The sequence below is a fragment of the Cylas formicarius genome, unplaced genomic scaffold (genome assembly GCF_029955315.1).
Source record: "Cylas formicarius isolate icCylForm1 unplaced genomic scaffold, icCylForm1.1 PGA_scaffold_6__28_contigs__length_40554024, whole genome shotgun sequence".
NCBI lineage: Eukaryota > Metazoa > Arthropoda > Insecta > Coleoptera > Brentidae > Cylas > Cylas formicarius.
Window position 1 is genome coordinate 25404272 of NW_026844347.1, and position 12803 is coordinate 25417074.

Sequence of the window (12803 nt, forward strand, 5' to 3'; positions counted from 1 at the left end):
ATTAAAACATTATTATTTATGCTTAAATTATATAAAATATCGATCTCTGATCTGTAATTTCCGATTTGAGTAGACGACACCTAATTTTACCTAAATTTTAAATAAAATATATTTTTTTCTTATTTGTTTTAGTCTATCGATTCAAAATATCAGGTTTGTATTGTATTGAAGATTTAAGTTGACTGAACTATCTGTCGCATTTACTAGGTGTCTCAAAAAAGCTTCATTATTTTTACAATTTTAATATTGATAAACTTTTGATTTTTTTAAATGAACGCTGTATGTTTTTTAAGAAATTAATTTGTCGAAGGAAGAAAAACATGAAAAAAATGTTGGGAATGGAAAACTATTCATGAACTTTTAAGGAACGTTTTTACTCTGTGTAAGTTGCCATTTTGAATTCCAGCGTTAAAAAAATTCTGTATAATTTTATGTGTCATTTGACAACTATATAAGTCAATTTTGACACTCTTGTACAGTTCATTTTTTTTCCTTAAAAACATGTCAGAGGAAAGCATCTCATATGGAGAAGACAAAGACAATCTGCTTTATATAGCCAAGAAGATTAATATCGATGAATTTGGACTCTATGACGAAGGACTCTTCAGAGAATCTTTACCACCGGAAGATCAACTTTCGGGCAGATCCGCTCTCGGCTCGGATTTTGACTTTCTTGAACAGCTTACAAAAGCGAAAACTTTTAGCAATCCCGAAATTGTGGCAAAATTGAAACCATTTGTAATAAATAGTGTTTCGTTACCTACATATTATCTAAATTACGCTTATTGTTTTACAGACCCTCGAATGGTCCTACGGCATGAATTCCAATGTAGGAATTAGGTATTTAACAAATGAAGACAGAACCGAATTATTTTATACAAGTTGTCATACGGTCATCATATACGATTTTTATTTGAAGCAAATGACACATTTGGAAGGACACGTTAGTTCTTTCGCAACTAAATGTTAATCATTCATTACAATATTGAAATTCCAGCAAAGTGTTATTAAGTGCATATCAACGGATCGAAACGGTGAATGGCTCGTGACTGCCGATCATAATGGTTGCGTTATTATCTGGCACAAAAGAGATCTGTAAATACTGCAATATAAAAATTTGTTTTATTTGAAGGCAGTTTTTCAGCAAACCCGTTCGTACGTTGTTCTCGCTGTATCCAGAAAGTGGTGTGCTTTTAACAGAACTTAGCTGCTGCGCGAGGTATTTGATTACTATTGGTGAATACGATAATTGTTACAAAGTCGATTTTTGGTTGTGGACTCTTGGAGAAGACAAACCAAACGGTAGGGACGGCGTTAAGTGAAACGAAACATCCAAAAATTCGTTAAAAAATATTTGTTAACGACAAAAATTTTAATTATTATTATTAATTAATTAATTTTGAAAATGAGTTGTTGTTTATGAACAACAAACAAAATGAAGAAGAGGAAGTAATAACAATTTGGTATGCAAATTATTGCGACTTAGATTATGTGTAAGCTATTTTTTTACAAATCGCAAAAAACATTAAGGGTAGCAAAAGATATCAAAATATGTACGCTTTGAATTGCAATTGACCTACCTAAAATGTCCCCACCACCTAAAAATAAATTAAAAATTTGTTGATTAAAATTTTTGTAATAAAATTTTGGGGTTTTCTGTTTATAACGAAGCTATTCAAATGAAGTCTTTAATCTACAACAGCGTTTTTAAAATCAAAATGAACTTAAAACACCCAAAATTTCGTTAAAAAATATTCGTTATCAACAAAAATTTGAATTAGCAATATTAATGCTGGAAACAAGTAGGTTGGTTTTGCATACCAACACATTGAAAAACTTGAAGGAGAATTACATAAAATGTTCCATCAACTGGATATTGTGACGTAGGCTTTTATGTAATATGATATTTTTTATTGTTGTTTAATTGTATAAAACAATTGATTTAATAATTTTTCAAAGAAACTTCCAAAGGCTACTGTAATACTTTTTATAAAACTTCTGGATTCCTCCTGCGGCGGTTTTTGTTGACTCGAACTAGCTAACGTTTCAAAAATCATCCTGGCTTCTTCAGAGCTTGACAGTTTCAGTACGAGTATACGAAAACGCGGTTCAGTAGGTATCGCCGTATAAAAAAATTATTATTAAAATTTTATTTGCATTATTTTTTTACATCAGTTGAGAGTATGCAGGGTGTTCCGAAATTAATACACAATTTTTATGTCATATTGGACGTCGAAAATAAGCCCTAGTATTTGTCAAAACTTCCAAACCACATTTTGAACGTCGCTTTCAATCAGAAAAATACACTTTTTATGGGATAAGTTTTTTAAAAAAATTACCAGTGACGTCGTTATTATTATAATAAAAAATGTTGTTTTTAGAATTAAAACTCAACAAGTAGAGTTTCCTATCCTATTTTTGACGTAGAATATGCCATAAAATTTAGGTGCATTAATTTAGAAACACCCTTTATACATACCCATGGGTAAAAATGGAAAAACCATAAAAGTTGGAAAATCTTACTTGACTGGAGTCAAAATCCATGTCAGTGGAACAGCTCCAATTAATTATTTAGATACATTTGCGGTCAACAAAACGAACGGCGCCCCAATGAAAATATGTTTCAACCCAGACGTCCGTGAGCATATCATGTTGGTCTTCGAAAAACAAGTTCTTTTCCTAATTTGGGTATTATAAAGATTAATATGTTTGTAAAACATTGAAATAATGTATTTGTAGGATGAAATGCTTAAAAGATTCGAAAAGTCATACGCGCCGCAAATAATGAATAAAGCGAAAATCGGAACATTAACTTGCGGCGTTTACATGAGCCGGTGCCATGAGAGTTATGTTTCGAGCGGTCGCGGTTATATTCTCGTATTCAGGACGACCCTGTACGGTAGGGAGTACGAAGAAGGCGAAATTAATAACGACAAAATGTTTATTAACGCTGTCAAAGTTACGACTGCACCTATAGGTGTTTTAACAACGACTAACGGGTACGTTTTTGTTTTGATCAGTACTGTTCAAATATGTTCAACATTTTTAATTACTAGATAGTTTTAAAGTTCGGTTGCAGCATTAAACACTAAGTTATATATGTTCGGTGGATGTAAAAAATTTTTACGTTGTCCTTAAGAATGTTTCCGTTTTACAATCTTGTAAAAATGTGGGAATTTTTTAAATTATCAATTTTAATATTTTGCCAGACCTACCTAATTAATAGCTTCACAGGTTCTACTCAAATTTAGATTATAGTTTAATAAAGACCAACTATCTCACATGTACGTTGAAATACTTTAAGCATGGTAATAAAATAAATGACAACGCAAACATTAACTTGCTTGTTAAAAAAACTGTGATTGGCAACATTTAAATTCAAAATATTTTAACATTTCTTAAAAACTAGCTTTTTCAATCGTCATTGCAAAAATTGTGGTAACTCAACGAATCCATGCATTATTTTAGAGTGCTTACATGTTTTTAAATTTTGGTCTTGGTAGCGTGCTTGTAATTGGCGATTCCAGAGGACATATTTACTTTTTTGACAAGAAGGTGAAGATTGTATATTGGATGAGGAACTTTTGCCTGGGCCCTGTTACTGACATAAGTTTTCCGTCAAAGAAAAATAAGTACTTGGAGGAAGAAGTCAAAAGTGGGTCTTTCCTTATTCTCAAAATATTTTGTCTAACAAATATTTGCGACATCTCAGCCAACGGCGCTCGTATTGGGTGGCACCAGTGCTTTAGTCAAATTTAAAAAATTCCAAATTTTAAGTAATAACAGAAGTCACCTCCTAGGAATTCATTCAATATTATTTTATTATATTTTGGTTCTTTTTTTTTATTTAAACAAAAATGACGAAATTTCCGAAGCAATGCTTGCCCCTTTCATTGGAGGCAATCTTTTAAAAATAAATAATTATGCCATTTTATTTTATTTATTAGAATTTGTTAAAAAACTTTCATTTATTTAGGAATAGAAACGCATAACACAAAAATTGAAGGCACATTTTTGAAACATTTGATAATAAAAATGGAATTCCTTTGAAAAAAAAAGACTTTTTGGAAATTTGGAAACACATTGCAGAAGTTATATCACTTTAGGGAACTACTCTTCGGGATACTGCAAAATTGCGGCCAGAATTTCAGTTTTCTCAATATTCAACTAACCCAGCCATAGATAATTAAATTGGAGTCTATTTCATGCAAAAAAAACGCTATAAATATTAAATTAATAATCAATCAATATACAGATTGTCTCCTTCAAAAAAACGCATTTCTCATTACTTTTCGATTAGTAGCAATACTGTGTGACATTGAAAATATCGTCTTCCCAACACATATAATGTTCCGTCAACCGTGAAACACCCTGTATACTTATTCACTTATTTGATCCACCCAATATAGAGCAACGCTTTAAAAGCGCGAGTGCTATAAAATTCCAAAAAAAATCGATTGTAGAAAAACCAATAGATAATAATTACGCGACAGATGTTAACTTTCAAGATGCTCACGAGGACATTGCAAATTATATGGCCCGGGAAACACCACCAGATAAAAACTTAGAAGGAGAATTGGCGGGAAAATTTTTCGTTTGTAATACGCGAATGTTCTGCAACTAAGATTTGAGTGACTGTTCTAACATTTTAGCAACTGCCGATTGCAATATTTACGTCATAGATTTTGCCGATGGTAAATGTGACCCGATTTTCCATATTGCCGATGCTAACGTGACAGCTGTGGATGCACACGATGAGAAGTAATTTTTAACTTTTTTGAAATTGCCGTTTAAAAATTATATGTTGCAGACCTTATTTGGCAGTAGGTTATGAAAACGGAAGAATTTCGCTTATTAATTTCGAAAGTAAGGAACAAATCAACACCGCAACATTGCCGAAGACCGATGAAAATCCCTCTATATCTTGTATTAAATATTCATTAAATTGTAAGCTTGCTTCGGATATTGTTAAATCGTAGTGATTAAACTTACTTATAGCATTGCATCTAATATGTGGACGGTATAGTGGAGAAATATGCATACTTGAACCTGTAACTCTTGAACATAAGTTTTGCTTCAAGTGCACCAAGAGCAAAGTAGAAAAAATCGCGTTTTCTCGCAATTGCTTGCAGTTTGCTTGTTACGTAATAACGTAAAAAGGGTGATTTGAAGAAGTCCTGGTAACTTAAGTTTTTTTAGGACTACAACAAAACCGTTGTATTATTTAGATATGATCCAGACAGTAGCCGCTGGGAACTTCAAGGAAAGTTGAGGTCTCATTATGACTTGATAAATGATTTAATGTTCATACCTAGTAATGATCAGGCCAAGTCGGTGCTATGCACTATAGGTTGTGATAGGTATTTGGTTCAATATATCACGGACTTAAGGTATAACATTAAACTGACCAACTAACCACTGATAACAATAACATTTAACAGAGATGGACCTTTCCGAATCAAATCCAGGCATAGGATTGAACAGACGGCTGTGCCGATGAATTTTCTTTATTTCGTTAAGGATGTTGATGAAAACAGAAGCGTTGGGTATATTTTGATTGCTGATGACAAGGTAAGATCATAATCATTTCTAAACTAATGCTCTCAATATTTTAATCTAGTGTCTTGAGTGTATCCTATATCAAGGTGAATTTTTGGCTTGATCATTATCGGGTTATTTTTTTTATTTATAATTCATTTGAATACTTTCGTAGTAGATCACCACTTATTTCGATAATCTCTTGTACATCACTAATGCGATTGGTTTATTATAAAATTCGACATTTCTCAGTTATTTTGAAAAAAAACGAAATTCTGCATCTATATGTATAAATATACTTTCATATACATAGAATACATGTTTGAAGCCGGCAAAGTTCCCAGGTAGAAGAGGGTCGTCAAAATGAGATCATTAATTAATCACCAAATGACGAAAATGACCTTATATGACATCAGCAAGACGTGAATTTGACCTAGTACTGTCTCAGACGAATGATATCTTTGATATGATATCTTTTAGGTCAATTAATGCCGCCAATTTTTGTCATTTAAGTAAAACCCTTTTTTTACGCCAAATTAAGATAAAATATGACGATTTTTAAATTGGTTTTTCCTTTTTGCAGTGGGGAAAATCGATTGTAAATTACACAAAAACTGCCGCTTTAAATTATATTGAATGTCTTTTGCGGTTGTGGAAAATGAAGAAGTATAGGCAATAAATAAAGATGAGCCTCTCTTAAAAAAAAATAACTGAAGCATTATATAGAGGGTCTTCCATTTGATTTTTGCGCTAAAATTAATATTTTTCATTTTGACTCACCCTGTATAAACGATTCAAAATATAGGATAAATTACTGTAGTACTTTATAAAATTGTTGGCATAATAAAATTACAGCTGTCCGAAGCGGCGTCAAAAATACAGCGCATTTTTGACGAAAATAAATAAATAAGAACTAAAAGTTCAGATTTTCACGAAATTATATATTATGACATGATAAAGACACGGTGTTGTCGAAACAATTGTTATGTCATAATATATAATTTCGTGAAAATCTGAACTTTTAGTTCTTATTTATTTTGATAAATGGATTTTCATCAAGTAAAAGCCACCTCAGTTCATATCAACCCTACAAAAAGGAGTATCTATTAATGCCATAATATACAGAGCGTTCCATATAAAAATATAAGGTTGATTTCCCACATATATATTCTCTTACATTATGGTTTTAAATTGAAAAATTTGATAATAGTTTAAATTACTAGGAGGTCAGTTTTATTATGTTAATAAGACGTCCCGACTGACGAGGCTCTGCTACCTGGGTTATCATTTTGGAAATATTTTGTGTTAATGTTCTCCAACAAAAGGCAGCCAGCAGAAATGTTATAACTCAACGGAAATGTCCCTTATTATTCTTTATTTCAGCACAAACTGAAATTTTTACACGAAGCCACCAAGATTCCTCGAGCTCTAATATTAGGTCCTGCATTTGGGTGCTTCGATGAATCTCACATCAGAAAAATGGAGGTAGACATAAACATAGCATTTCGTTTAAATATTAAACACACTGATCGCAACAGTCCGGCCAGCCACGATTAAGGGGCAAAAATGGCAGAATGTATGCCATGCCATGCCATATATGAATATATCTCAGCAATTTTGATTGTAACATAAATAGTTGTTAATAAAAGTTTATAATCTGTAACAGAATATATTGAAATTCCAAAGTTGTTAGTGGTTTTTGGTGGATCTGGCAAACGTATATTTATCAAAATATATAATATAATATAATAATATATTATATAATATAATAATATATTTCTATCAAAAGTTCTTTTACTTGTTCGTTTTCCACGGTTTTTAATTTGACCATAATTAATTCTAATGTAATATTAAGTAGGAAAAGAATCACACCAAGATGCTGTCGCTTTTTCTCATAGAGAGTCATTTTCTTGTAAAACTTGAGTGAATATAATATTTATTCAGTTTTAAAGTAGGTACGCCACTTTCAATGTTCAACCTATTGTTTAAGCATTTGCAGGGCTTTCTGTTGAAAATACGTTTTTATTTTTAACGAGGGTCAAAATTTCAGAATCGAAATTCTGGTTTTGCAGATATTACCCCATCACAGTTCCAGATATATGATTTTCGTTTGTCAAAAAAGACTAGGCCTGCAAATTTTACCGCCCGACGGTAACCCGTTTAAGTACACGGGCTATTTGGCTCAGCCAAATGAGGTATAGTTATCGTAAACAGTTATCGCTGAATTAAATCTAAGACATCGAATCCTTTCCACCTTAGGTTAAAGATTTCACTATTTCGCACGATGGCCGCTCAGTGTTCACATTCGGAGGCGATGACAGATGTATACTTCAATGGGAGGTGAAACCCAGGTACTGCCACGTAGCAAAGTGGTTACTGCGAATTCAAAAAACTTTTTGACGCCTAGATCTGTCGAAGTGCTGAGGGTTATGGGCGGAACGGAACTCGAGCCGTTCTACTGTCTCCTCGAGGGTGGAAAAAACGGGTGGTTGTTCCAGGAGATGCAGGATTTGTTCTTCTATATGCAGATCTTGCAACAGGACAATATCGATCTGCCCAGGCGAATGTCGGACAGTCTTAATATATCCGAACTGCCTGATCTTGTGCGAACTTGCGGGTACTATCCGAGCGATTTTGAGGTGATGCATCATCAGGGTGTTATTGAATCAGGGTAATTATTACTAAAATCTTCGCATTTAGTTGGAACTGTTATTACTCGAGGCAAAATATCAGGACTTCGACGAAACAGGTGTAATCAGAGATGAAATTTCGTTTGTCGAATTTGCTAAATTGTTTGCAAACCATCGGCCCGCGTACGGTTACTCCTCGACACATATGCGAGAAATATTTGATGTTATTGCAGGCATGGCCGAATTTCCACAGTCCGGAAAAATCGAGACTAGTGAATTTTTATATTTACTGCAAAGCGTAGGTGAGTATTGAATTTTTGGGATTTCAGTCAACTAAATTCGGTCGAACATTGAGTATAAGGCTTGTTAAGCTAAAGTATACAGGGCGGTTCACAAGTTGCGTCTCCTATTAAAAGTTCTGGCGAATTAAGATAGAGTGGAGCTATGGTTATAATAGCTATTGTAGGTCCTAAACCGATACACCAGGTTTTCGGGAAAATGATAGATGTCTCCGGGACCTAAATAGATGATGAACATGTTCGTATATTTTTTTCCTAATGAAAAAAATTGGTTTACTTAAGCCGCAACAGTTTAAATAATTAAATAATAAGTTGAAAAAAAAACATTAATTGATTTATTACTTTTTTATAAAACCATGTTTTAATTAAACGCGTATTAATTTATAATCCCATCATTGTTAAAAAAATAGTAAATTTAAAAAAAAATGAAATAAATAATAAATTAAGTAAATAGTAATAATAAGCTTTTTACCTCTCCTATATTTTCCCCTTCCCATTCCCCATCTTTTCCAATACAAAGGAAACACGACGGACTTACAGATACAGCTAGATATACTACTTTAGGTCTTTATTATAAATGTTAAAAAAAATGTTTAAAAAAACCAATTGCTGTCGATTAGGGGCCGATATGAAAAAATGTAAATGAACTTGTCAGGTAATTTTTTTTGTTTTCGATCTGAATCTCAGAGATTCCGCGCATCTTCTAATTCTTATAAATGTTTAATCATATATACTATCTACATAATTATAATATACTATAATACAATATTATATTTGTCTAGTCCTAACCGCGAAAAAAAATTTTCATCGCACTTTATTGCGACTACTTACAACATACGTACTTACTGCGTTTTGCTATTTGATAAATTGATCGATAGTTGAATAAACTTTGTATAATTTTTATATAAATAATAATTTTATGTAACAAATCTATAGGAGAGCCTTGCATCAATCTCCACAAACACTTAGCAACCCTGTTGAGAACCGGTGCTGTTTATGAAGAAAATAATTATGAATTTCTACCAGAAGTAAGTTTGTGGTTTAATTAGATATAAATTTATTATTACGTTATAGATGCAGGCATATAACGTTTAAAAACGAAACCTTTAGATTTAAATATACTAAATTATTAATTATTGTTATAGGAAACATTATAGAGCGCAGTTATAACTAGTGTTGGGACTGGTTAATTGACCGGTAAATTGACCACTTCTTAATTGACCAGTCAATTGTCACTTTCTAATTGACAAGTCAAAAAATATTTTAAATAACATCTTACAGTGTGTTATTTATCGTTATTTAATAATTATCAGTCTACACAGTTCAAGATAATCCTAGCTTTTCTGAAACAAACATTTTTTCTTAATTCAAAATATGTTTTTTAACTAAACATATTTCTTTAAACAAACAACGACAGACAAAATTTTCGGGTGTTTGTTTTCACCACAGTTGAAAAATATTGTCGACAGTTATGTGAAAATAATCAATAACCTACATGTAGCAGACCGGTCAATTGACAACTTCTTAATTGACTAATTAAAAAATGTAATGTAGAATGTTATCTATTTAATATTAAATATTTTGTAATAAATTATTATGCGTTTGTGATGTCCAATTCACCCATAACCCTCTTCAAAGAATATCCGATACGATTCGGAGAATCCCAATAATAATATAGACTATTTGCTTCCCAGAATGACGCGACGGCGACGTAACGCACAATGTAAATAAATATAAATTTCATGATCTTTTAAAAATTACTGACCAATTGACTGGTCAATTGATACCTAAAAATTTGACCAGTCAATTCAACAATAGTTATAACTGTATAGTAAACAGAACTAAAACAATGAATTCAAATTACTATAATAGATATATTGTAGCATTTCTATTAATTAGTGATATATTCGATTTAGTAGTTAAGTAATCCAGAATAATAATGTAATAAATATGTCAAAACCCAATCATATATTACACCTATGAAAAGATGAAAAATGAACGAAATATTCTTTAATAACCTTTCGTCATTTAATTTAATTAAGTTCTCAAAATTTCTCTCTCCATTGCTCTAGCTGTTTTTGATATATGGACCTGAAAAATTGGATTTGGGTTTTTTATGGGGATAGGGAATACGATTCTAATTCTATGTAGGCCTGAACAATACATGTCAAATTTTTAACAGGGTTCAATTTTTTTAAATTCAAAATTGCGACAGAGTAATTAGATTAGGCATGTAATTAAAACTATCTTATTTGTATACGTATATGTATAATGTGAACACCTACATATTAAATTTTAATTTAAATTTTTGAAATATATTCTTTCCCACATTTTACAGGAAATAGACGCCAAGTTCTTATTCGATGAAATGCTCGGCATTTGCAAATCGAGCTCACCGAGGCAAGTCGAGGATGAAGATGAGCAATGAAAGCATCTGTGAATATGTATTTTTTATTAAAACCTTTAACCAAACCACAAATTACGCTAAATTCAATCACTGGAATATCACATATGATTTTGTGTAAGACGTTAATCCCAAACTTAAACAAGTTTTTAAAAGTTCCACAAAATAAAGAAAAACACAAGAAAATAAAACATTAAAAATGCAGGTAGAATAATACTCAGCGCGAAAAAAAGATCGTAAATTGAAGGGTTTAGTGAGCTTTCTTTTGAGCAACCCGAGATTTGGCATTTTCGATAAGATTATTGGACAATTTCGCGAACATCTCCGCGAATGTCTTGAGCATCCCATGGCGCAGCATTCCTGGCAGCATCAGGACGAAGTTGACACAGATATATCCGAGAAATGTGTTATCAATTGCGCCGCCGATCCACGTTAACAAGCACAAAACCAAAATCGTGACGCTAAAGTACTAAAAAGGAAACTTTTTAAATTTAATTCATGTGCGCAATAATAATCTATAAATTTAGTTTCTACCTTTACTTAAAAACAAACATATTAAACTTTATAAGTATGATGTTATATTGTATATAAATATTATAAAAAATGTAATAATATACCAGGGAAAAGTTGGCTATCTTAGTTAGCCTCAGCAGAAATCACTCTGAATACAAGTTACCTACCAGCTTGGAATTCGTGACTCTCAGCCTACCATATGATGACCACAAAAGCTCCATTTTGGTTTTGTACAATACGATATTTGTGCATATTTCTTCATACTGTTTTTGCTTTTCAACTGTCCATGTATCTGACTTAAATACATTTCCAAGTACTACCGGCATAAAACAATCTGCTAATGTTATTATAAGTCCCAAGATAGATAAGATGGTCAAAACATTAGGAGAGAACATAAACAGCATAAAAAATACAAGAGTATTGCCTAAAAGAAATAACTGAAACTCACATTCTTACTTTTAAAAAACGTTTTTTACCACACAAAAGCGCAGTTGGATGCCATGGTTTTTCCCATAGTAATGCGTCGTTCACTTGAAGTATTAATTCTCTCCATGGCTCCATTGAAAGTTTTAGTTTCCGCATTTGGGTTTCCTAAAACATTCGTTAAATCCTTTTAAGTATGGGTCTTGATATACGAAAATCACGTAAACCACTGTGTGGAAAATTACCACAGTTGACGCCACAGATATTTTATAATCAGGGGAAATCTGTTGGAAGGCTACAGGTTCGAGAAGTGGCTGTTTCATAGGCTTTTTTAAACCTATGTCTTCGTAATTGGAAAGGGGATCGACATGTCTGTAGGTGTGTAGAATATTATCGGCCTTAAAATATACAAACTAGCCATAGCGAAAAACAAAAAAATTTGAACCTTACTGTTTCTGGCATTGTCGCGCACGTACTTTCTCTGGAACAACTTTACAAAGTTTTTTTTAAAGAAATGACAATTTTTAAAAATGTTTGTCAACCGTCATATTGCGGCGTTGTCAGCTGTTCGATTTACCTGTCCTGTTAGAAATTAGTTTTTTGTGATTATTTAATTAAGTAGTCGTTTGCATATTCTACAGAAGTAAAGCTTTTAATAGTTTTGAAACTGAAATAAAATAAGAAACTTGTTTAATGTTAATTTTATTCGTTAACCAACAAAAATCCTCCTTGGCAAGCTGGGTTGCCTATACTCAATGTTAATGATATTTCTAATTATAAATACAAGCAATTTAGACAAGAATAATTTTAAATGTTGTTAAATGTTAAATATAATTCCCTAAATAAAAATATCTATATTTATAGAAATTGCATTCGGGTGAGATAAGTTCTTAAAGCAATTATCGATAAATTATCTGATTCTATAATATTGCAGGAAGCATAATACAATATCATTAACTACAATTGCTATTAATACGGTTGCAAAGTACAAAGCAA

At 31.9% G+C, this 12803-nt stretch overlaps 2 protein-coding genes across 3 annotated transcripts; one reads left to right on the top strand and one right to left on the bottom strand.

Moving 5' to 3' along the window:
- Positions 1-515: 515 nt before the first annotated feature.
- Positions 516-10937, top strand: LOC132703119 (cilia- and flagella-associated protein 251-like). 2 transcript variants are annotated; one of them, XM_060672194.1, is made up of 19 exons: positions 516-738; positions 797-1095; positions 1145-1302; positions 2576-2688; positions 2740-2999; positions 3504-3655; positions 4464-4598; positions 4653-4761; positions 4811-4947; positions 4999-5144; positions 5200-5390; positions 5442-5571; positions 6922-7023; positions 7611-7733; positions 7798-7889; positions 7946-8177; positions 8239-8470; positions 9404-9495; positions 10806-10937. In XM_060672194.1, the coding sequence occupies exons 4-19, from the start codon at positions 2611-2613 to the stop codon at positions 10893-10895; spliced, it is 2301 nt and encodes a 766-aa protein (XP_060528177.1). In that variant the 5' UTR covers positions 516-738; positions 797-1095; positions 1145-1302; positions 2576-2610; the 3' UTR covers positions 10896-10937. The 2 variants fall into 2 exon arrangements, with proteins under 2 accessions (XP_060528177.1, XP_060528178.1); XM_060672195.1 differs by lacking the exons at positions 516-738; positions 797-1095; positions 1145-1302; positions 2576-2688; positions 3504-3655 and having other exon boundaries at positions 2967-2999; positions 4509-4598.
- On the bottom strand, positions 10935-12350 carry LOC132703120 (ADP-ribosylation factor-like protein 6-interacting protein 1). The gene is made up of 5 exons (XM_060672196.1): positions 12258-12350; positions 12053-12205; positions 11861-11975; positions 11552-11808; positions 10935-11340 (listed from the first exon to the last, which is right to left on the bottom strand). Exons 1-5 carry the CDS (start codon positions 12267-12269, stop codon positions 11122-11124), a joined length of 756 nt encoding a protein of 251 aa, XP_060528179.1. The 5' UTR covers positions 12270-12350; the 3' UTR covers positions 10935-11121.
- Positions 12351-12803: the final 453 nt, after the last annotated feature.